We start from the raw sequence: 23089 nt of genomic DNA on the forward strand, positions 1-23089 counted from the left end.
CTGGGATTTTTTTGAGTCCCCATTATATTTATTGAAATGGAGCGTGTTTAACTTAAGTTCATTATTATAATTAAAGCTTTTGTTCCGAAGTTTTCGGTGATTGTCCGAGCAGTATGTGAGTCGGTGGTGGAGTTCAATTTGAAATACGGGAGTAAAATGTTTGCATTATACTACTGGGTATTATTGCGCGTTTAATACCTGTATTTTCCCAACGGGAAACGAGAAATTATCGAAAGACATTGTTACTGCTGACGTATCAGGTCACATTCTCTCTCTCTCTCTCTCTCTCTCTCTCTCTCTCTCTCTCTCTCTCTCTCTCTCTCTCTCTGGAAAATCTTATTTATCATCCTTTTACCAACCGTCGTCGTCGTCGTCGTCATCATTTTCATCATATCGAAGTGTAACTGGGCATCTTGGCCGTGAGTGTTTCATTATCATGGGCAACGGTGAGGTGACGACATTTCGTCATGCCCCTATTATAAAACCTAATCCTCGTTCATTTGTCAGAACTGTTTGCGTTGTCTGTGTTGGGAGATGACTGGCCCGGCCCCCATGACATAACTGTTTACTCGGATTTTTATCCTTTTATTTTTTTGTTATTTTTTATGGCAAGGGGTTTTTCTTTACTTGACTTACTGGTGTCGCCGCCAAGTCTCTTCTTCATACGTTTTTTCGATATTTAGACTTTTAACGTCGTTTTATTCAGACACTCGGTATGATTATACTTGCTTTAACGTCGTTTTATTCAGACACTCGGTATGATTATACTTGAGCATATTTGGATGACACACACACACACACACACATTCACACACAGATTGTGTACAGTTAAGCATTGCACTACAGTGTTTAAGTGTTAGAAAAAGATGTAGTTATTCTTATGCATGTTTCAGGTGCTCTAGAATACTCGAGTATTAACTAATCTGCGTCATTGTTGCAGTTATAAGAGCTGCTTACAAACTAGATGTCTATTTCATATATTGTAAATGGGAGCTGTCTTCAATAGATGTCAAGTAATCTTTCAGATAAATTCATTGTCACTAAGTAGAAATTATAATAATATTGTATTGGCTGCGAGTTATTTTATAAACGCAGTTTAGTTAACTGAATCTGGAAGAGCAAGAACTCCTCCACTCCCCCTTCCCTCAAGCCCCACTACCACTCTTGCCACAGGAAACTTAATCTTGGCCTTCTGTGCAATTCGTCATTGTATCTCCCCCGTAGCTCGCACTCTCGTATTGCAAACATGTAAGCATTACCTAAGCTGTGTTGCAATACTGGCCTTAACTTCGTTTACTTAATATTAAAGGTCTTGCACGTTTGCTGGAGTGCTTTTGTATGTTTCAAGTACTAGACAGATAGGCGATGAATAAGGTTAGCAATAGTTTTCAAAGTTCAACTTTGTCAGAAAACATTTTTTTTTTTATTTATATACAAAGTAAACTTGTTTCTCAGAGCAGTGGATTGGTGGATCTGTGTTGCAATTTTTAACTTCTGTTTTTATAACTGAGATTATGAAGTTGGAAAAACTTTTTAGTTTACATTTTTGCAACCGGCTTTTATATCAGAATTGGGAAACAGCTGGTGACATTACGAGTCGAGGATTTTGTTGGAAGTCTTATACTTTAATGTTTCAGTATAACAGGTCACTTGGTGTCCTGAGCTGTACAAGGCTGGAAAGAAATTAAGAAAAAGTATGGAAGAGAAAATTGTACATCGTGTAAGTTTTTTTAAATACAATATATTGAGATACATGTTTTAGGTAAAATTGTACACATTTTTAAGAACCATTTTATCATCATCTGAGCATTTATCACCAAAGCACACTTTTATTAATAGTTTGTTGTTAAAATTTAGTACAGTACTTATCATGTATATTACCTGTTTTTGTTAAAATTTGGTACAGTACTTATCATGTATATTACCTGTTTTTTTTTTTTTTCTCCATTACTGTTCCTTTTCATTTATGCAATTTAAAACCTTTTCAGATACAGATTATATTTATCTATCCCAGAACTATAGTAAAAATAGCAAATGTGAATAGTGAAAGTGATTGAAAATCATTTACTTCAGGCTTAATTTGAAAATTGAAAACGAATGACAAACAAGCACTAGAAAGCTTTTCAGCATGAGTAAGCTATTTCCTATGTTCAAAAAGAAGGAGAAGGGAAAGGGAAAAGATGATGAATCCAATGAAGAAGAACCCAAGAGAAAGGGGAAAACGGAGCGAGTGAGAGAAGCCTTGGTAGGGTCGTCCCTGTCCCCTTCAAAGTCTGGGAAGCTTAAGAAAAAAGTGAAGCCTGTTAAGGAGAAGAAGGCTGTGAATGGGAAAGTCAGTAGTCATTTGCCCGAAGAGGCTGTGATACACCAGGTAGAGGATTTCTACGTGGACGACGACGGAACTGTCAAGTTAGGTGGACTGCAGGAGGACCATTCCTTTGTAGATGAAGTCCTATCCTCTGTTGAAGAGTCTTTCTCACAGGAGCACGATAGGTCTTTTGGTGCTTTTGATAAAGATATTTACGATGAAAGTAATTGTATCAAGGGAGATAATGAAGAAGCTGATGGGGAGATTTTGAGATCAAAAGATAACGAAACAGATGTATCTTTGAATTATGATCAGCAAGGTGACAGAAGTTCTTCAGGATCTTTAGAATTAAACACAAAATCTAGTGTTGAAGAAACAGACCAAGATGTTTCTGTTACCAGTTCTGGACATAGCCAGGATGGTGAAAATGAGTGTGATGATAAAGGTCTTGTGGAGAAGAGAGATCAACAAGAAGGTTTTGAAGATGTTGAGTATTCAACAGGAGCTCAGCAAAATGTAGAAATGGAAGTTGATGATATTGTATTTGAAACAGGTGCGGGCAAACAGTGCTTCTCTTCTGACAATGAGGAAATCGGAAGTATAAGTGAAGAAAAGACATCTTATTTGTCAGCATGTGAAAAGGCATCTCATGATGAAAGTACAGAGAATGTAAACACTGATAATGAAGCTGAGGAATTACAAGAAGAAAGTATTGGAAAAAGTGAAAGACATGCAAGTGAAAATGTTACCAGTAGTCAAGACAGTGATGAGGACTTTGATTCTGCTCAGGAGGACTGGGAAGATGATGATAAGAATGGTCATTGTCAAGGGCCAGGAGAGAATTTTGTAAATGACACAAAATCTCAAAACCTTGAAACTAGTCACGCTTCTTCTGACTTAGGACCAGAAGCAATAAATTCTGCTTTAATAGATAGTGATAGCACTGATCAACATGGTTACAACAGGAAGCGAGGTTCTTCTGAATATGAAGATGCAAGGGGCTTTATTCAACTTGATTCTAGTCTTGGAGGAGAGTCTTCAGATTTTGAGGAAGTTCGTAAGGTAAGAAGAGTGTCGGGTTCAGAGAAGCTTGTCAGAAAACTTTCAAATATCTCTGCTGCTTCTAGTGATGTTTTTAATGAGGAATTAGATGATCTTTTGGATGAAGAACTTGACAGGTTATCTGAAGAGGAGGAATCAACTGTGGATAAGACTGTCAGTAACAATGGGGACAAGGTTGAAGATAGTGTAGATCGTTGTGCAGACAATTCGGTTGCTATTGAGAATATTGCTGAGTCTCATATAGATAGCCCTTCAGTCCATGATGACTTAAATGTTCATTCTAATGGAAAACAAAAAACAGGAAATGTAATGATTGAAAATAGTGGTGATGACATTCATCCAACTGATGTCATTGATGTTGATCAGCAACAGACATCCACAGAAGTGAGTGAGAAAACCTCAGATAGCAATACGAAGGAAGGAAGCCCATCGGGAAGTCGTTTGAACACTTCTGATGAAAATTCGGAACACATCAAAGATAGTGGTTATTATAGTCTGCCAGTTTCCCCTAATCCAGGAGCCATTGTACGTGCAAATGTTGAAGAGGAGCGTGGAGCAAAAGTAGTAGACGATTCATTTGCAGATAGTGAAGAAGATGGTATGATCACACCACCTAGTGAAGTTTCAACTGTAGAAGACAAAACTGAAAATTCTAGGGACACTGTAAACTCAGTGGAGGAGGATCAAAATTCTCTAGTAGTTAGTGACTCAGATACCCCAAGTCAGTGTAGTGGTGAAAGTGTTAAACTCCCTGAAAAAGTTCCTACTGATGTAAATACTAGCTTAGAAACTTCTAAATCTCAGCCTGCTTTATCAAGTCCAAAGCAAGGTGGTAATCTTAAAGTGATCATCCCAAGTGAGGGTGAGAAAAATAAAGATGAAGGTGTCACATCACCCAAATGTACATCTCCCACAAAAATTAGACACAAGTCTCCATTAAAAGAAACCGAAGAGGTCTTTAGCCCAGATCCTGTTGGAGAACGTTTTTTGCAACAGGCCGTGCTTATGTCTCATGAGGAAGTAAGTTGGTATTGATGTCTGTTGTGTATTGTGTACTGTTTATTTGATTTATGAAGATGGCATTACAAATTCAGGTGATGTCTGGAGAATTTCATTAGAACATCATTAGAATGAATGCTGATTGATGAGACAGCATTTTTATGGAAGGAAACATCTTTTGATATGTGGGATAAATAGAGGTTTGTCTCATGTTGCAAGCTTTTTGCAACATAGCAGTGTGTTCCACTTGCTAAAGGTAAATTAGTAAAAGTACACTGTTGGTCAGTAAAGTATAACAGAATTGATCTGAAGAATTGGTAGTTTCTGTTAGATCATTTACCAGGCATTGTGTTTTACCTTTTGAACAGTATTTAAAGATTGTATTAAGATACGGAATTACACTGTAATGTGGTGAGTTTATTATGTAAAATTATGCTTTGTTTAAATCTGTGAAGTTAATTGGATAAAACAGAAACAGTCAACTTAGATTAAAATTGGTTTTGTGTTTTCATTTTTGCACTTTAAATACTTTTAAGTTTTAAATACTTTTAAGTTTTTAGAATTTGACTTTGGTTTCAAAACATATTCATGCATTTCTGTTAATTATCATATTCTTAGAGTTTTTATCATAGACATTGTAAGATGCAAAATTTAATGGAAACTAAGTAACCTTCATTCTTTACCCAGGCTGAAGCAAGATTAGCTCAACGAAGAGCTGCAAGAGCGGAAGCGAGGGAACTGCGGCTCCGAGAACTAGAAAAGCAGCAGCAAGATCAGGAAAATGAAGAGGAGAAACAGTTTGCTCCATCATTTGCAGGTGAGTTAAGCTACTTTGCAGAGCAATTGCTGAAAATTAGACCAAGAAATTTATTCATTTTGTCTATTAGCTGTGTTATTTTACCTTTTAGTTTTTCTTTGTTAATTATTCAGCATTTAAAAGTAAGTATTGCAGTATCACTGCTATTTCTTAGGGTGTACAACTGCCGGCACCACAGAGGTAGCAGTTTCTTTCTAGCCCAATCCTTTAGCATGTCTTTGCAGCAGTCAAATTTCTTAGGTTTTGACGTTCTATGAGTAAGATCTTATTGTATGAGTGAGGTCTTAATGTTTTCCACTTCTTAGCAAGGAGAAAAATTAGGTGTTAATTTTCATGACTGCTCTGAAATTGCTACGGTCAATCTGTGGCGAGTTCATTTTCAGTGATTATTGTAAAGGGCTCAAGGACTTGTATCTCAGAAGACTGTCATGGTAAATGGTTAAGGCAGTGATTTCCTTACTGGTATGACTAAAATATTTGAGTGATATACCAGTATAAGCAGCAGCAGTGTCTTATTGTGCAGTAGTAATTCAGTGTTCCATTGGTGCATCTTCTAGTTTTGAAAACGGGTTTACCGGACAAAAAATGGATTAAGTTCATACAGAATCAATTGCGGGTTCATTATTAGTCCAGTTACTCTTGACCTAAGTGATACGTACCTTCTAGCGAGTAGTGCAAATGGACTTTAGCATCAGTTTACAAAGAGCTTTTTATGAAATATCAGAACTAGAAATTTTTTCATATCCATCTGTAATTAAAAAGGCAAGTGCTGAAGTAAATGCTCTTGAGAAAGGCATAAGCTCTTGTTAGCTCCATGGTAACTGACCTTTCTGCCAGTCAGGGTTAAGGTCTAGTACAGTACTCAGAATTATACACGTATTTTAAAAGTTGTCATGGGTCATATTTAGCTCAGTGTTGTTTGTACTTGCAGCTCGTTGTAATGTTTAAAGTTTCTTGTAAGTTATTATTTGATGGGTCTTATTCCTATTCAGGATCTTTGTTATTTTTAAATTCAATGAGAGGATTGCCAGGAAGAGGGTTCCTGAAAGGAATGTCTGTGCATTTGTAGTAAATGGGAAAGTGTGTCTTTTTAGAAGTTAAGGACTTTAAAACACATTTATATCTCATGGTACAAAAAAAGATTTCATATAGTGTTGGTTTTTATGACACCCCTTCTATTATGGGCTTCAGTAGCTTACCAGTGTACCTGTACCTTAATTTGTTTCGAAAGGACAATTTGAGTGTGTCCCTTTGTTATATACATTTTGCTATTTTCCATATACATTAATAGTACAGAAATCTTATGAAGAGGATGCAGCTGATGAAGTGATGAAGTTCATCAACCGTTGATATGATTATTAACTGTAAACTCATTTTTTATTGCTGTACACTTATGGTAAATTACAAAGGAACTGCCTAGTATAAAAGAAAGCCTCAGTTCCTTATGTAAGCAGCATTTTAGTCAACCAAAAAATATGTACCCATAAACATCTTCCTTTTACCTCTTATTATTTTGCTTATTATTGACTTGACTTTGGAAGGCTGTTCATTTTACAGCTCTAGTAGCCATAGTGTAGTGAATTCCATTTTGGCATACTGTACTTGCTCCTGTGAGTGCTGACTAATACTGTTCAGTGTTATTTAAGATGTTTGCACTTTTACACTGTACTGTATTTTATCTGTGTAACAAAATAGGAAACTAGAAAATCTGAAGTTATAGATCTTTAATTTTGTGTTCTAAGTCTATTAGCCACCATGAACAATTCTGGTTTGAAATATTTTTCACTTTAAGCTTTTGGATCTTTGCTAGATGGGCGAATGTCCTGAATAAACTCATTGAACTTTCGTGACGTACTCAAAATAGAATCTGGATATTAACATTTATATGTCTAGAGGAGGAGCCATATGGCTTTTGATTTAAAGACCAAAGATAAGAGTGAAGGTGATTTAGGTATGTACCTTAATTGCTATTGATTGTAGAACATCTCACTCAGGTAGCGCCTCTGTTGTTGTGACCTCATTTAATTTTTTCATATGTATGAGAAACTTAATGTATACTATTTTCATTGTAGAGAAAGATCAGTTTTTCTTTTTAATTGCAAGTTGAAATCCTTGTCACCAAAGTATTCCCATGCTGTGCAATTTTTTATTCATTTTATGTTTGTATTTCTTCAGATTGCATATTTTTCAGTAGTTTTCTGTGAAGGTAAATCAGTTGTAGTACAGTATATAGAACCTGATATAGAATTATGCTCTACTATGAGGCCTATGTGAATTTCTCCATTTTAATTTTTTTTTCTTTCCCTTGGGAGAGCAGTTCTCTTTATTCTTCACTATCTGTCGAGTAAAACCACATTTTGAACTAGAATTCCAAGAGCTTAAAATAATAATGTGCTCTGGTGTTCATTGTGATTATCTGTGGTATTGCTCTCGTTGTCAATTTCTTTTGTATGAGACAAGTGATTACTTGGCTAAGGAATTGTCCTTATTACTCAATGACAGAGGAAGAAGAGGAGGAGGAAGATGAGGAAGAGGAGGAGGAAGGTAATGAGGAAGAAGATTGGTTAAGTTTGAAGTAACTAAATGTTCTACTTGTTAATGACACCTCAGCCCTTCAAAATCCCCTTCGTCTGCATTTGTCTTAATAATATCCCTATCAACTGTTGTCCACCATCGCCCCCATCAGCCACAAATTATGAATGTTCTCCACATTTTTTATGTGAACATTAGTCATCGTTTCTTTAGTATTCTTAATGTCTTGTGTTCCTCCTTGGGTCACCTTTTTTTTTTCAAAACCTTTTACTGTTGTCCCTTTTCCTATTTTTTGTTGTAGTTGTCTTGAAGATCCTAAAGTCCTAGAGAATCGAACTAACATTTTTGCCACACATATTGTAGCCGACTGATTTCTAGTTTGATGATCTTACATACATTTCTTTTAATAGCTGCTTTGATCTTGAAGTATTTACCGTAAGATAAAGTACTGTATTTTGTATTTATGACCTTCCTACATTCTATATTAGACTTTCCTTTTGTGCTTCAAGACTGTTTTAAAACTTTGTTTTTCTTTTTTTTTTTTATTTTGGTAACTGCAGATTATTTCAATTTAGTACAGTAATTTTATTGCCCGGTATCCTTGTGTTAACACATTTTTAAGTAACTTGGAATTTTGCAGAACCATCACCGCGAGCTACTGTTGCAGCTCGAACAACAGTTGGACGAACAGCAGTGCTCAACAGTTCAAGGCGTTCATCAGAGGATTCAACCACTGATGAATCTGCTCTTCCAGCAAACATTCGAGAGTTAAGGGTAAGATTTCTGTAAAATACCTTAATCCTTCATTGAAATGGTTTCTTAGGTTAGTAAACCATATATTGACATGTGAAGTAATTTTCTATTTCCAACTTTAGTCAGTAAATTGGATAAGTATCCGTAAGGGTATTTTCTCATTTGGTATCTGTAATTGTTTTCTGTAATTTAGATATTTCAGTCCATAAAAAAATATTTATTATAGAATAGTACTAGATGATAGAAGATAGGCTACTCTCCTTATTCAACTTAGATTATTAAGAATCTATTTATTCTACTGTATATTAGAATTTACATCACTTTATTCCTTACTTGTGCATAGGTTTAAAATATTCAGTGGTTCATTAAAGTAATCAGTGGAGATAGGTTAAAGTAACCATCTTCATATATTTTTTTTTCTCAAGTATTTTAATGATCTGTATATTTTTTAATGTGTAAAGTACAGTACAGTATAAGTATTTTTCCTGTTTTTTTCTTACAGGCGGAATTAAAAGAACTCGATGAGAAATTCCGTAAAGCTATGATTACTAATGCTCAGTTAGATAATGAGAAATCTACGTTAACATACGAAGTTGAATTAATAAAGGACAAATACACAGAACTAGAAGAGACACATACACAGTTGAATGTAAGTACTTCCCTTTTTATTATGTTGTGTTGATATAAGTTTTGGACTTGGCTCCTCATGCCATTTATATCTAGATTGTGGAATTCTTTACCCCTCTGTTTTCACTCCTGAATCTTGCAAGATGATGCCTTTGGTGCATGTTTGGCTGAACTTGAAAAGAAATATCTTTTAAGAATTCTTTTAGAAAAACTATTTTGATTTTGACAATCATACCCATCTTGTAATTGTGAATTGAATCATATTACCAGGGATTCTTTATCCCAACTAACTTTCAGAAATAAACCCTCACTTCATCGCTTGCCATTGTGTTTTATAGCATTATTATATGAAAATATAGGTGGCCAACTTTTTTACAGTCAACTACATGTGGGACTTATCTTGATATCATCTGTAAAAATCATACAAAATAAAGGTCCAGCTGTGTGACATAAGAGTTGAATATTTTTTGTTATTCTTTCTTGCAGAAAGAGCATCGTAGAAAATGTACTGAATATGAACAGCTACGGAAAGTGTCAACAAAGTTGCAGGAGGAGGTCAAAATTTTGCGTGGGATGCTCCAGGAGAGGGATCAGTTAATACAAGTAAGTTGTAGTTAATTCTGTCCTGTCTGTGCTCTCTTTTCAGTTGGTGTTTTTCTCGTAAAGTAACTGAGATACCTTCTTATTGCATAGAAAAATGCTGGTTATCCAGTGTATGCGTGACTATTGTAAGTTTCAGTATTTTCCATATGCTTGGTACATAGCATATAATCTCTCCCCAGTTGCTACACTATATCCATATATTATCTCTCTGTAGTCTACATAATACCACAAGCACAAGAATAACATGCAACAAATAAAACATTAGGTTATTAAGTTTCAAGACTTCTTGTTTCCTCATCAGTATGCATGATAATAAAGAGGCAAGATGTCTCATGCTGTCAAAATATAACCCAATATTCCTTGACGTGTGGTTTGCTGTATTTAAATGCAAATATATTGCTTGCAGTGCACCTGTAGGCAGTAGTACAGTTTCTTTTTACTGATCAAGTAGATCAGAATTTCCATTGAAACTTTCACCTTTATGGGTTTCAGTACAAAAAGAGTTGTCTTCACTGTCCAATGCTCATTTTTGCCTGAACTCCCATTGTATCTTTAGTCTTCATCATCTGTCTCCTGTTTTTGTGGTGTCATTAGCTTTCTTAATGGTTTTAATTCTATTTCATTCACATTTACTTCTTTTCTGATTAACTGTTCCTCATTCCCTTTGTGTCACTTATCCAAACCAGTGCAGTTTTTGAATTACCACAGTTATCAATTCTCACTTTATACTTGAATTTTTATCTTGTCAAAGTCATCATCCACTTCCTTTATGATTTTTGGATATTAAGGTGATCTTATTTTTAATTTCATATCTACTACCTTGCTGACTAACTACTCTGTAACCCCTTTTCATCTCATGCCTGTCTCAGTATTTGAAATCTCAGACTATTTTAAATTTGAGGTCTGCTGCATATAGAAATACATGCATTATATATGCATCATAGATTTACCTTTGGTTGTCCAGGAATCTGTTTCGACTTCATATAGACTGCTGTTACTTTTTATTTTATAAATAAATCAGTACAGCTTTTTGTCAAAGTAACAAATATTCTATCTTCAAAGCTTGCCCTTACACAAAACTATGGCCCCTTCTCCATCTCAGCTCATTTAAGCTTAGTTATAAATATCTTCCGATCTTTTGATTCTGTGGGATATTTGTTCATTTAATTCACCTCTTTCATAGTATCCACACAGCCACTTTCCTGACTGGATTTTTTCTTAAGTTTCTTTTCCAGTTACTGTAAGCCTGGTTTGATGTAAATTGATTTTAAATCTCTTTTCATCCTAGTACTCAGTCCTTTCCAATACATCTTCCTTTCTCTTGTCAACTCTTACGTCATTTGCATGAAACAGCTCCTTTGGATTGTTTCTCTGTTCATTGCCCATCCCTGTTGGACAAGATTTATCCCAAGTTTTTGGATGTACCTTTCCGTGTCTTTGTTTTAGATCTTGATTTGATTTACTGTACTAAGTAATTTCAATTGCATCATTACTTTTTTCCATGAAATTTTTGTCAAAAACTTTCGCAGATATATGACGTGACTTTCATTTCATTTGGTACCTCTACTGTAGTTGCTTTATATTGAAGAGTGCTTCTGTTGTTACTTTCTCTGCCTTGAAACTTAACTGACTATAGTTGATTTTAACTTTTTTTTTTTTTTTTTTTTTTTTTTTTTTTTTTTACACTTTTTCTTCCAGCTCATGTAATAAATTGGTTGCATACTCAAGCAGTTATGTTCTGTAATTTTCCATCCAGTGCAGTCATATTGTTGTACAGTATATTATTGCTTCCACATTCAAACATAATGTGTTTAGACATAAATATAATGTTATTTTATCATTATTGTGAACAGAATGTTATTTTATCATTGTTGTTAACAGTGTATATTAGACTACTTCCTTGATTTATCATTGTGACAATGATTTCATAACAGGAATATGGTTTGGTTGTGGTCGGCGAAGAGGAGGAGAATGGTGAAGTGCCACCTGACCCTGATGAATTTGATGATATGGATGATTTAACACCTAGAAAAATAGCTGTAAAGAAAGTACTTCTTTCTCAAGAAGCTGCTGAATTGTTAGGAAAAGGAGCTGCTAAAGGTTCATTAGGTAAGACTGGTCCCATCTATTTATTAAATGGAAATGTCATGGAATGTATGTAATACTTATATGTCAGTAGAAATAAACTATTTTTGTTTCCCATATCTAACGTCTGTATTTACAGATATGGTTTTCTGTAGATGAATTAAGTAAAGTAATGACCAAAGTACTTCCTTTCACCCTTCATTGTCTTGCGGTTCATTTTTTGTAACAGAACGTTAATGTTTAAGGGAATTTTAAATGATGTAAACTGTTCTTTGTTGAAAGGGATATGTTATGTGGAAGGGGGGTTTTGTAAAGTTTGTTATGGCTCTCCTTCCTAGGTTTGTAAAGCAGCCGTTGTAGCCCACAATAAGTAACAGATCTTTCCTTTTTCAGATGTAAGGTTAAAGAAGTTTGGTGAAGAGAAGAATGACCTAGAGGACCAGGTTAGAAGATTGAAACTAGAACTTGAAGAGGAAAGGAACAAGAACAGAAGAAGAGAAAATGGTTTAGATTATGAAAAAGCAAGTTAGTATTAGCTGTGTTTTCGTAGCTGCATGGTATGTGTTTGTTATAGCATGGAGGTGGTAGTGTTAAAAGTGACCTCAATTTTTACATTTTTTTTAACTGCCCCTCTGGTGAAAATGGGGAGGCATATAGAATTGTTTTGAATATTGCATTAATGTTTTGATGAACTGACAATAATCACGTGATTTTAACATTTCAGAGGAGCAAAGCAAAGCATTAAACGAATATAAGTTTAGAGTACAGAAGGCAGAAGCAGAAGTGCTAACTTTGCAGGCAAACGTGAGTATTCACAATGTCCACTGACTGGGTACTAAATGTTGTCTTTGCCTTCAGATAGTTTTCCATTTCTCCTGTATTCTTGGGCTTCACTTCATATATTTTTTTGCAGTTTTCTTTCTTTTCCTCTACAGATTTCTGCAGTTTTCTGTGTTCTTTTCCTGTCTGCACTTATTTCTTATTTTTATTGCTATTTTGTCGGTATTGCGTTGCATATTCTTTTCTTGAAGGTTTTCCTCTGTTGTTGCTGGGTCCGTTTTAGTCCGATGGACGGCAGTCGGCATATTTGATTTCAAATGACATCTGTTCCTTATACAGGCAGTTACTTCAATCTTCTCTTAAGTTTTACTGTATTATAAGTTATTAATTATTAAGGGATGCACTTATGACTGAAATAACATAGTTTATTGCCAAAATGCAGAAGGTTGATATATGTCTCAAATGTTCCTCATTGTAACTTTTGTTTGTATTAACCAAATGCAATTGTTCATTAAATGTCTGGATACAGGTGGCGCGACTGGATGCTTTGTCAACAAGATATAAGACTCAGTCAGAAGAACTTGAAAAAAGTGAAGAAGAACTAAAAGTAGAGAGACGGAAGTTGCAGAGAGAGGTGAGAATATATGTAATTTTAATTCACTTCTAAAATTTTTGGATGTGGGGCCTTAGAAAAAGAAAAGTATTTGAGGAGGTATGATGAAATGTATATAGAATTTACAGGCAATTTTAAGTTGTGTTATGTTGAGAAAAATATTTTAGCTCTGTTCATCTTAAAAAGTTCAGCACATGTAAATATGTTGCAGAGGTTTCCATCTTTCATTATAAAAATGTTTGTGAATACATGCTAAACTGTTCATAATGCAGTGTGCTTGATTAGCAACAGAATTAATTTGAAAGCAATTTTTTAATGCAAGGAAAATGATAGCAATTTTTTAATGCAAGGAAAATGATAGTTGAAGATTACCTTCAATTCTCCTCATTTTGTTGAATAACTGCATCTACTTAGACTTAGTTCTATCCTAAGATTTTCATTTTGCTATTGTGTTTTTATATGAAGTAGGATATTTTCCTTCATACAGTTAAAGTTAAGCTTTGGTTTTTTGCTATTGATTCATTTGAGAATATTCTGTTTAAATTAGGTTACAGGTTTTTGTATACAGTATAAGTACAGGCAGTCCCCGGTTATTGGCGGGGTTCCATTTCTGAGGGTGTGATGATAACCGAAAATCGACGATTTCTGTGATTTTCGGGAGTTATCAGCACCTCTGTTAGGTATGTATCAGCACCAGTACCCAATTATCAGCGCCGATAAGCGGAAATCGGCGATTTTCGGCCCCGAAAATTGCAGATTTTCGTTGCTAGACAAGCCCCATAAAACCGGATCACTGTTAACCGAGCCCGCCGTTAACCGGGGATGCCTGTAGTTTCAGTTAGCTTTGTAGCTAGCATTCATCTTTTGTCAGATAATGTGTAATTCTGTGCCTAAAAATGTGAACCAGTCGTCTCTTGATTTGTTCCATATGGCACCACCTGTTAATGGAACTTTCCCCACCAGCTGAGGGATATCGCACAAAAATATGATGAATTAGAAACTACAAAGAATTATCTCCAAAGGCAGTATGATAAATTGAAGCATGACAGGACTGGTCGACAGTATGTAATTTTTTGTGACATTAGCGAATGTGGTGCAGTTAATTTGGTTGAAAATCCTTTCCCTTGTAGAATAAGTTTAGCCTGGTATGTCAGGTTTTGACAAACATTACGGTTTGGTCAGTTTTTATTTCATGTTTTCTAGTTTGTTGCAGTTTTCTGGTGTGGATCTATGTCAAGTTGATCAGTGCTTGTGTAATTATGTTCCTTATTTAGGGTGTAAACACTGAATTTTTTTGTTTCACAATAGAAATGTTGGGTGGCCACATTTTCCCTTTTTGATTAATTGAAGCAGTAACAGTCAGTGCCTGATATAGATGGCACATTTATCATTCACCTTAATGTCGACTGCTGAATTTTCTATTTGTGTATGATTACAATTATGAATGTGGTATTTTTATGGTCACACTTTGAAACTGAACTAAAGGTTTACTGCACTGTCTAGCTCCTTGATTTTCTAAGGAGAAAACTAGCCTTGTTTAGTACTTTGTCTGTTATAAAAAAAAAAATGAACAAGCTCCTTAATTTTCATTTCAAAAGCTAATCTTTTTTAGCAAAATCAAATGGAGGGTCATTTGAATTGGTAATACACAAAATAGACTGGTATAAGATAACTTGTTTAAACAGTAAATGGATGAAGATAATTTTCATATCTTGGGTTGGATTTTTTGTCTGTTTGGTAGACTACAGTAGCAGTCTGAACCAGAAAACTTCATGTAGTGTGTAAGTCAGTAACCAAATGAGCTGGTTTTAAAGTAAGTATGTATTATTTCGGAGCCTTGACGTATGTTTGTAGAATTTCATTAATTGTTTAATATTTTCCAGTGAGACATTCTGTAACATTGTTTAGTTTTATTTTGTACTAACTTGGATAAGCTTGCATCATTTTGACAAAATTGAAGTTTTAATAAAATTATATGCCTTAGTTTTTACATTCACAAAAGAGTGTGTGTGTATTAACACTGTTTAACTAATATTTTATTTTTGAAGTTAAATGCCTGAATGGTTAGAATTCATATTCACTTTTCACATACTTGAGATTTAAACCAGCTATGCAAATACTGATTGGTTAATTGCTTCAAAGAGCACTGAACAAGTAGAACTCTTTACTTTTATATGGACCATTAGCACCATGGTTCTTAAATATGTACTCTTACATGGAACATTAGCACCACGGTTCATAAATATGTACTCTTATATGGAACATTAGCACCATGGTTCAGAAATAAAATCATTACAGCTTGGTGAACATTATGTATTTTACCAAAAAATTTTTTCTTTTCTTCAATTAGCTGAGGGATGCTCAAAGTAGGCTAGAAGAACTGGAGACTACTAATAGCCACCTGATTAGAAGATTTGACAAGATAAAGAATGCTCGATCGACTCTTCTGAAAGATCTGTCCCAAGACCCCGCCTGATGAGGCAGTGTTGGGGTTCTGTGTCAACCCGTCTAGAACTCTTCCATAGCTGTGAATCTTCCATTTGAGGAACAATTCACTTTGTTTCTCACTGGAGGAACCGAATCACTGATAAAGTGTGATATTTTGTAATCTTTCTCTGTGATTAGGAGTGAAATAAGATGCAACTTTAAAGTTTAAGGAGAGGAAAGGAAACCATAGTACTTTTATGGAGACTGGATGTACTACAGGTTTGAAAGAATGCCAGTGAGTGTGAGGGTATGTAACCCATGCAAAACCAACATTCTGAACAATAAAGAAAAAAAGGAAATAAATCAATAGATGCAGGACGTAACACAAGGGGCATCTGTGTACTTTATTATTCTATTTTCTTTCATATGTATTTATTTAGTGTGTCTGCCTTATAGTGGTCTGTAGTACTGCTGTTCTCATATTGCAAATGTTACAGTGAGGATTCCAATTTGTTACCTTAACTCACTGTCCTACTTAATGTACATCTTTACTGTGATGGGTTACAGCAGTTCAGGTGTGTATGGCTACTATTGGGCCTTGTTTTCGTATGGAAATGCCTCTGTGCCTCAAGCACTTATAGCTCTGAAAGTTGTCAGGTCAGTTCTATGCCTCAGGTCATATGTATGTGCCTCAGGGCAGGTTGGCACCTTTAGAAAGTACTGCTAGCAAATGTGAACATAATGAGTGACATTAGTGCACTGTAGCAGCTATGCTCACTCATTCTCCCAATACCTAAAGCAGGTGTTGCGTGTTTGTTCACATGCTGAGCTGTGCTTCGTGTGTGCACAACCGTATTATGGCAATTTAGTTGTCACCTTTAGACCACCCCATGCCGAAGTCTTGGTATTTTTCATCAAGGCCAAGGCTTGCACTGCCTACAAATATTTTTGGTGTGGCCGTGAATTTGCTTTTGGGCTACAGACTTCAAAAGGACTTTTTGTGTTGTATGTCTATCACAAGATGTCTTTTGTGGTATCTAGTAAGGCATTATTTAAACACTTGTCCAAGTGGTGGGAAAAAGAGAAAATTTATGCTTTTCATGGAGTAACAGGTACCAAGGAGGTTTCGTGAACAGTTGGTTCGTGTCCTGTATATTAAAGACATTGTTTTTAATGCCTTAGAACAGTGTAAACTGAAATGGCTCAGAAGCTATGAAATGTCTTTTGCAAGTTGTTCTTACGATGGAATTTTTTCGTTACTAATTTCAAATTTCATTGTGTTACAGCATCTTAGCACCATCCACAACAGGTAATGTACCATGATGTCCTAACATGTTGCAAAGGCAACAGTAGATTATAATGTCTAAATTTCCCAGGGGTTTGGATTGGCTTTGTTTTTAATACTAGCGCCATACTTGAAATGAACTTGGACATATATTTGCAGTACAGTACTATTATTACATGTAGTTGTGGACAATACCAGTTGCCCAGTTTTTATTTTGCTCATTTTAAACAACTAGATTATTTTTAAGGTAATTAAGGGATGTCTTTAAAGGGTATGAACATAAGATGAATGGGACTAGAAATTTTAGTTTTTATTTTTATATCTCTGACAGCATCCCTTTAGACACCCCTGGCAAATCATTTAATGTCTGCTGGTTAGTCCCCTCTTTAAAAATTTAGACTTTTAAGTTGTCTTCCCTTTCCACCAACCTGGTTTTTTCCAGTGAACTTATTTTCTTTGCTTTTTCCAGTGTGGAGTGTTTTTATAGTGTAATTCCCCCTCTTATTAAATTATATTCATAAAGCCTGGTTCCTAATTAACTTAAGGGAGTCTCTCCCTGTGAAACTTGTCCATGTGATACAGCCATTGTCAGTTGTTAAGGTTGTTTAGCATATTGGTTTGATAGTGTTGCCATCATCTCCTGCCATTTCATTACTGTATTGGCTTTAGAGGATTTATGTTGTTCTGAAATTATAAGTTATTTGTTATTTACCTTTGTGAGAGATGTATTAGAGAGATAGGTCATATTCCAAGCTTGTAAAGTGATAATTGTCCCTCCCTCCTTTATCATTTTGCACAAATTGTTATAGCATCATTGATATTTATTGTTGTCATGGCATCTGTTACAGAGTAATGTATGCCTAATTGCGAAACGATTCGTAATTAGGAAGCGCACAGGGGGCAAGAGAGAATTGTTCGGTGAAATCTTGGCACTGTTTGAGTGTTTGCACCCACCTCATGCTTTTTTTTTTTATATATATATTGTCGTGACCTACAGTTTTACATTTTTCAGTGTTAATGTTAAGAATTGTCACTGGTAAGAATGTTTAATCAGAAAAATATGTAAGAGCTCTCTTTCTCTTAAATGAAAAGTAAGATTTTATTATGTTGAGATTAGGTCTTCAAAATTTGATGAGTTTTGCCAACTGAAGCGTAGGTTTTTAAAAGAAATGGGGTAGCAATTCTTCAGTTGCTTATATACTGAATTCCCAAATGATTAGCTGTAAAATTGAAACTTTGAGTAAAATTAAGATAGTAGGGTTCATTATGAAATTTTGTTTTGATAGAACATTTTGTTTTGCTGGCATAAGAAAAGCAAAAGTAAATTTCAGTAAGAAATTTCACATTGCTTCCATTGTAATGACTTTGTGATGTTATTGTCTAAAGATTCTAGTTATTTTGTAAGAACATCAAGCTAAAATACCGATGCCTAATGATGTATTAGTGTCATCGAAATGTAAAAAAAAAAAATCTCTTGAAAAAATATCTTGATTATTATCCCTTTGTTTGGGTTATTTTAACCGTGGTTGCCTGATGTAAGAAAAATGAGCTTGCATGGATAAATAGTTTAGTCTGTTTTTTTATTTTAATTGTAGGGATTCCTCCCAATGAAAATGTGGAATTTTTTTTTGTATAAAATTAGCCTACTGTCATTCCTAGTTTTAGATTGTAGAAATTAATTTTCAAGATTGACTTATTTTGTCCCAGGTAACCATGGCAGTCCAAAGTAAGAAGGATGAGCTTACTTAATGAATGTTTTGGTCCATGTTTTCCTAAGTTTAGGGACTCGTTCCATTCAACGTGCTAATGTTGATTCAGGTATGAATTACCAATTTTAGCTTTAGATTCTGGAAAGGTAATTTTCAAAGTTGAATTAGTCATCTCCAGGGCCTCTGTATAGTTTAATATATATAAAAAAAATATAGAACCAAACTAATTTACAATATAATCCCAATATTTTTGTCATTTTGATGATAAAAAGCATCTCAAAGGCAATTCTTATTCTATTCAGTACTGAAAATAAGGTTTGCTTTGACGAGTAATGTAATTTAAAAAGTTGAATATATCTCAGTAGTTGCAGCTTTACCAAAGTAGTTAAGGTGCAGGCTGTTGTATTTCTGTTGAGTCCTTTTCATATTTTCCATGTTAGAAATCCAGGTACTATACAAATAACAAAGGGGTAATACAAGTGATAAAATAGTTTATTTCCGGAGTCCTATGCATACATTAGGTTTAATAGTTTATAAATGTCTGTTACCCAAACTATGTGAAGAAAATGAAAGTCATTCCTAAATTACTTAGATGTTTTATGTAGAATAGTTAATAATCAGTTCCTGTAACTTTTGATGGTTTTTGAATATTTAATTACAGAACAATTTTAAAGTCTTTGACTAACATTGCTGATAATGATCAGGCTATCCGAACAGTAGAATCAAACTATTTATTGTAATAGTTAGTGTTCCACCCACACAATTTTTGTCAAGCATTTAACGCTATGATTTATGTAAAGCTGAAAGAGTTCACCTTAATAGTTATTATATAGCATTGACTTATGTTGGTATGACTTTCAGTTACAAGCGTGGCTTACTTTTGAAGTATTTGATCCTATCATTTTCCTTACTCCTACAGTGGCATTGTATGAATAAGAGTTTACATTGATTGCATGCCAGTTCCTAAGATCCAGAAAGCCCTGAGGTTGCCAAAGCAAAATTACACGTTTTGTTTCTAGTGCAACACCACGCTACCCAGTAAATGCCAGCTTTGTTATAACATTACCTTTCAAGAAATTATTAGGTAAAATTCTTAAATGCCTCTTGTCTAGTTGAAACCTTATTTCTTAAGTTTTTCTCATGACAAAGAAATTCCTTAGGTGGAATATATTCAACCTCTGTGCCACAGGATAAAGCATAGTATGTAGGTCTTGTTTTAGTAAAAAGTTCTTGCTTCAACCATGTAGCAAATGATCTTAGTTGGAGGGATTTGTGTTTGTTGATGCTAAGATTAGTACTTGCTTAGGTTACTTTCATTTTAGATCTGTGGACTACAAGCTGAGCTCGTATGAAATTAGCTAACTGTCGGGATAAGAGGGATATAGTTGACAGGCACTGTATTTCATTTCTACTGCTACTCATAATATGTAGTTCAGTATTTTTCTCTAATGGTGAGATGTCTCATTGTGCCTGGGCAAGGAAAAAACATGAGAAGTTTATGCATAAATAAACTGACAAAGAACTGCCATTGATTTTAAGTAGTGATGCAGAGATTAGTCTATTGTTTGCCTATTTCTGCAGCTGATTACTGAAACTATTTGTAATATGGACCAGAATGGTATTAAGTGTCTGATTCATTTGACTGTTTTGCAGTTACAAGCTGTAGAGTTAAGGTTATGAATGGCAAGATTCAGAAATTTGATCTGGAAAATAGCATTTTCATGATATAGAAGACCAAATGTCGCCTATAATGTATGAAATATGTGTTAATTTTTGCATTTTTGCCAAATGAGTTTAACAGCAAGGAAGTTAATTGCTTGGTAATGTTACCGAGAACAGGAAACAGAATATAAAAAAAGCATATCTAAATAGATAAATCCTTATCATACCAGCTGATTTTTTATTTTTCTTGATATAGATCATATATTGATTTGTCTTCCAGCCTTTGATTTTAGAAATAGGTCTCTTAATGAAATCTTGAAATGTAAATGAAATAGTGAATGCAGCTAGTAAAAAGTTTTGGAAACTTGTATTACGCTTTTATAATGGATATTATATCTGGGAAATACTGAGGCATAATAGGGTAGTTTTCAGTTTTTCATGATTTAAGTTTTTCAGTTTTTTCCATATCCTGAAAGTGTGGGTGGCATGTAGTAGAATGAAATTGTGTAGGCATTCTTTTACCAAATAGAAAAAGCAGCATTTTTTAAATATGATCCCTTCTTACCAGGCATCAAGAGAACTTTATATATATTCTTCAAAACTGGAATCCTTTAGTGTAAATCAGGACAGCAGTTATTGTGATTATGAATATTAATACAAAAAAAGAAGTCCTATACTTTTGGGAATTGTAAAGTTATAGAATTAACTTTTATGTTATATATCAGTTGTTGAAATTTATGATTAATCATGATAGACGAATTTAAACAAACAAATACAGGTTATTGTAACTGTAATAAATATTAAATTCATGCACGACATCTTAGTTTAGGGTACTACCATTGATAGCATAACTTTTAAGTATGGTTGAAGGTACAAATTATTGATCAATTTTTATTTGATTAGAACATGCTTAAAATTCAGCCTTCATTGCAGGCCTCAAACTTACAGGGATCATTTGTATAATAAGCTAAAAGTTTTACCATTATTTTGTAATGGTAAAGCATTGCTCAGTGCCAATGAAGTTGACCATTTAAGATTAGTTTACACTCATCCAGCTGTGTAAAAGTTGGTGTTGCTCGACTAAGTTTCTTCCTTGTAGGATATTCTGGTTTAAAATGCTACATCACTATCATTTGGTTTTTGGTAGAAGTGAAAAAGCCTTAACGGCCTATGGAAACTTGTAGCTGAGTCTAGGAAAGTTATATCTTTAGGTTTGTGGAAACAGTGTGGCGTAAATATTTCTGCCATTGCTGATAAATCATGCCTGTACTACCCTTACATATTATTTCACTGTCAGAAGTTGCATTAGAAAACATTTTGGTATGTGATGTAAGACATGCATTGTCATCTGTAAAACCAGAGGAACGTACTCCTCAAAAAATGTCAGAGGGTATTACTGTATTCCTCATGAATTACTGTAGGTTAAAATTTTGTTTAGTTGGTAACTTTTAAAGGTATGGATAATTTTCAAGATTGCCAAATTGCCAACTCAGTGCCGCACTGTATTGCATACCATGCCGGGACATCAATGGATGAGTGTCAAAAACAGAAGTCCCATACTGGCCCAGAGTGCTCAAGGGTCATTCAAGGTTGTTGCAATATTTTTACACTTACTTAGGTAGTCAAATGATGTGTAACTGATAGTAATATGGTTGTTCTACAGGGAAGTGGCAAGTGTTGGTAATGCATCAGAATAATAACATTTTCATTTCTCTTAACTTTATCATCATCATCGTCATCATCCTTATTGTTAATGAAACACCTCATTCTCTCAGTATGTTCAATTTTTCTGTTAGGCCAGTCTATAAATTATCGCAAATCCATAAGCTCTCTCTCTCTCTCTCTCTCTCTCTCTCTCTCTCTCTCTCTCTCTCTCTCTCTCTCTCTCTCTCTCTCTCTCTCTCTCTCTCAGCACTTAAAAAGTTGCTATTTACTGTTTCTTTCCCAAGGTTATATTACTCTATAACAATGTAGTACCTTGTTGAGCCGCCCATATATACATTGCAGAGACATCCTATTTTGTAGCCATTTTCTAATGTAAGTTATACTGTTTTTAAAAATGAAGGAATTTAATCCAAATGAAACTTGTATAAGAAGGTGTATAAGTATCATAGATAAAATACATGTGTGTAAATAAAATCATACTCTATTTAGTTTTTATACAGATCTCTCCTTCATTTTAGTGTCTCCTGTTCTCTTCTCTTCCTTCAGTTGTGTACAGCAGTTATGGTTAATTCATTAGCATTCCCATCTATCATTTCATTTTGTCAGTTTGGTCATAATACTTTTGTACAGGATGGATAATGTTGATCATTTCTCACTGGTAACAGTCATATTACTGCAGGTATACTCATATAATTTTGTATGAAATCCTTGGGCTTGAGGAAAAAGGATATTTTATACAGATGCATTATTGTTATTGTGACTGATATGGCTTACAATACATAACTTTTAGACCAGTGAATCAAAGTTCTGTCGTCCAATTAACTGGAGGTTTAGAAAGCATCGCTTCTGTTGGAACTTCGTGATAATGAGGCTCAATATGATGGTGTGAACTACTTTATACAGAGCTGTCCATAATAATAATAGTAAGGTGCTTCAACTTTCCGAATGATAAGTTATACAGGTTGACTTAACCTTACATTGGCTTTTTGTATAAATTGTGAACGGCTTTATTGTACAGAGTTGGAGATGTGTAAATAATGGTACTTATCTCGTCCTGTGTAAAAATAAAAAAAAGGAAAGAAAAATAGTGATTTAATTCATACTGACCTAAAATTGACTTTCATTATCCTCTATAAGTACTGTTGTTTACTGGTAAAATTCG

General features: G+C 34.5%; 1 protein-coding gene across 5 annotated transcripts in view; it reads left to right on the top strand.

Annotated features, from left to right (window-relative positions):
- LOC136832567 (uncharacterized) overlaps window positions 1-18331 on the top strand; it is an 80773-nt gene extending 62442 nt beyond the window's left edge. For 2 of the 5 annotated variants that reach the window (XM_067093621.1, XM_067093623.1), the window contains exons 2-11: window positions 1989-4390; window positions 5057-5186; window positions 8359-8492; window positions 8974-9120; window positions 9585-9701; window positions 11636-11810; window positions 12180-12311; window positions 12511-12590; window positions 13096-13200; window positions 15530-18331. In XM_067093621.1, the coding sequence (XP_066949722.1) occupies window positions 2129-4390; window positions 5057-5186; window positions 8359-8492; window positions 8974-9120; window positions 9585-9701; window positions 11636-11810; window positions 12180-12311; window positions 12511-12590; window positions 13096-13200; window positions 15530-15655 (3408 nt within the window). In that variant the 5' untranslated portion in view covers window positions 1989-2128 and the 3' untranslated portion in view covers window positions 15656-18331. Of the gene's footprint in view, window positions 1-1988; window positions 4391-5056; window positions 5187-7688; window positions 7731-8358; window positions 8493-8973; window positions 9121-9584; window positions 9702-11635; window positions 11811-12179; window positions 12312-12510; window positions 12591-13095; window positions 13201-14142; window positions 14241-15529 lie in introns of all 5 variants that reach the window. The other 3 variants (XM_067093620.1, XM_067093619.1, XM_067093624.1) reach the window with 3 other exon arrangements.
- The last annotated feature ends 4758 nt before the right edge of the window (window positions 18332-23089 follow it).

The sequence above is a fragment of the Macrobrachium rosenbergii genome, chromosome 50, assembly GCF_040412425.1.
Source record: "Macrobrachium rosenbergii isolate ZJJX-2024 chromosome 50, ASM4041242v1, whole genome shotgun sequence".
Classification (NCBI taxonomy): domain Eukaryota; kingdom Metazoa; phylum Arthropoda; class Malacostraca; order Decapoda; family Palaemonidae; genus Macrobrachium; species Macrobrachium rosenbergii.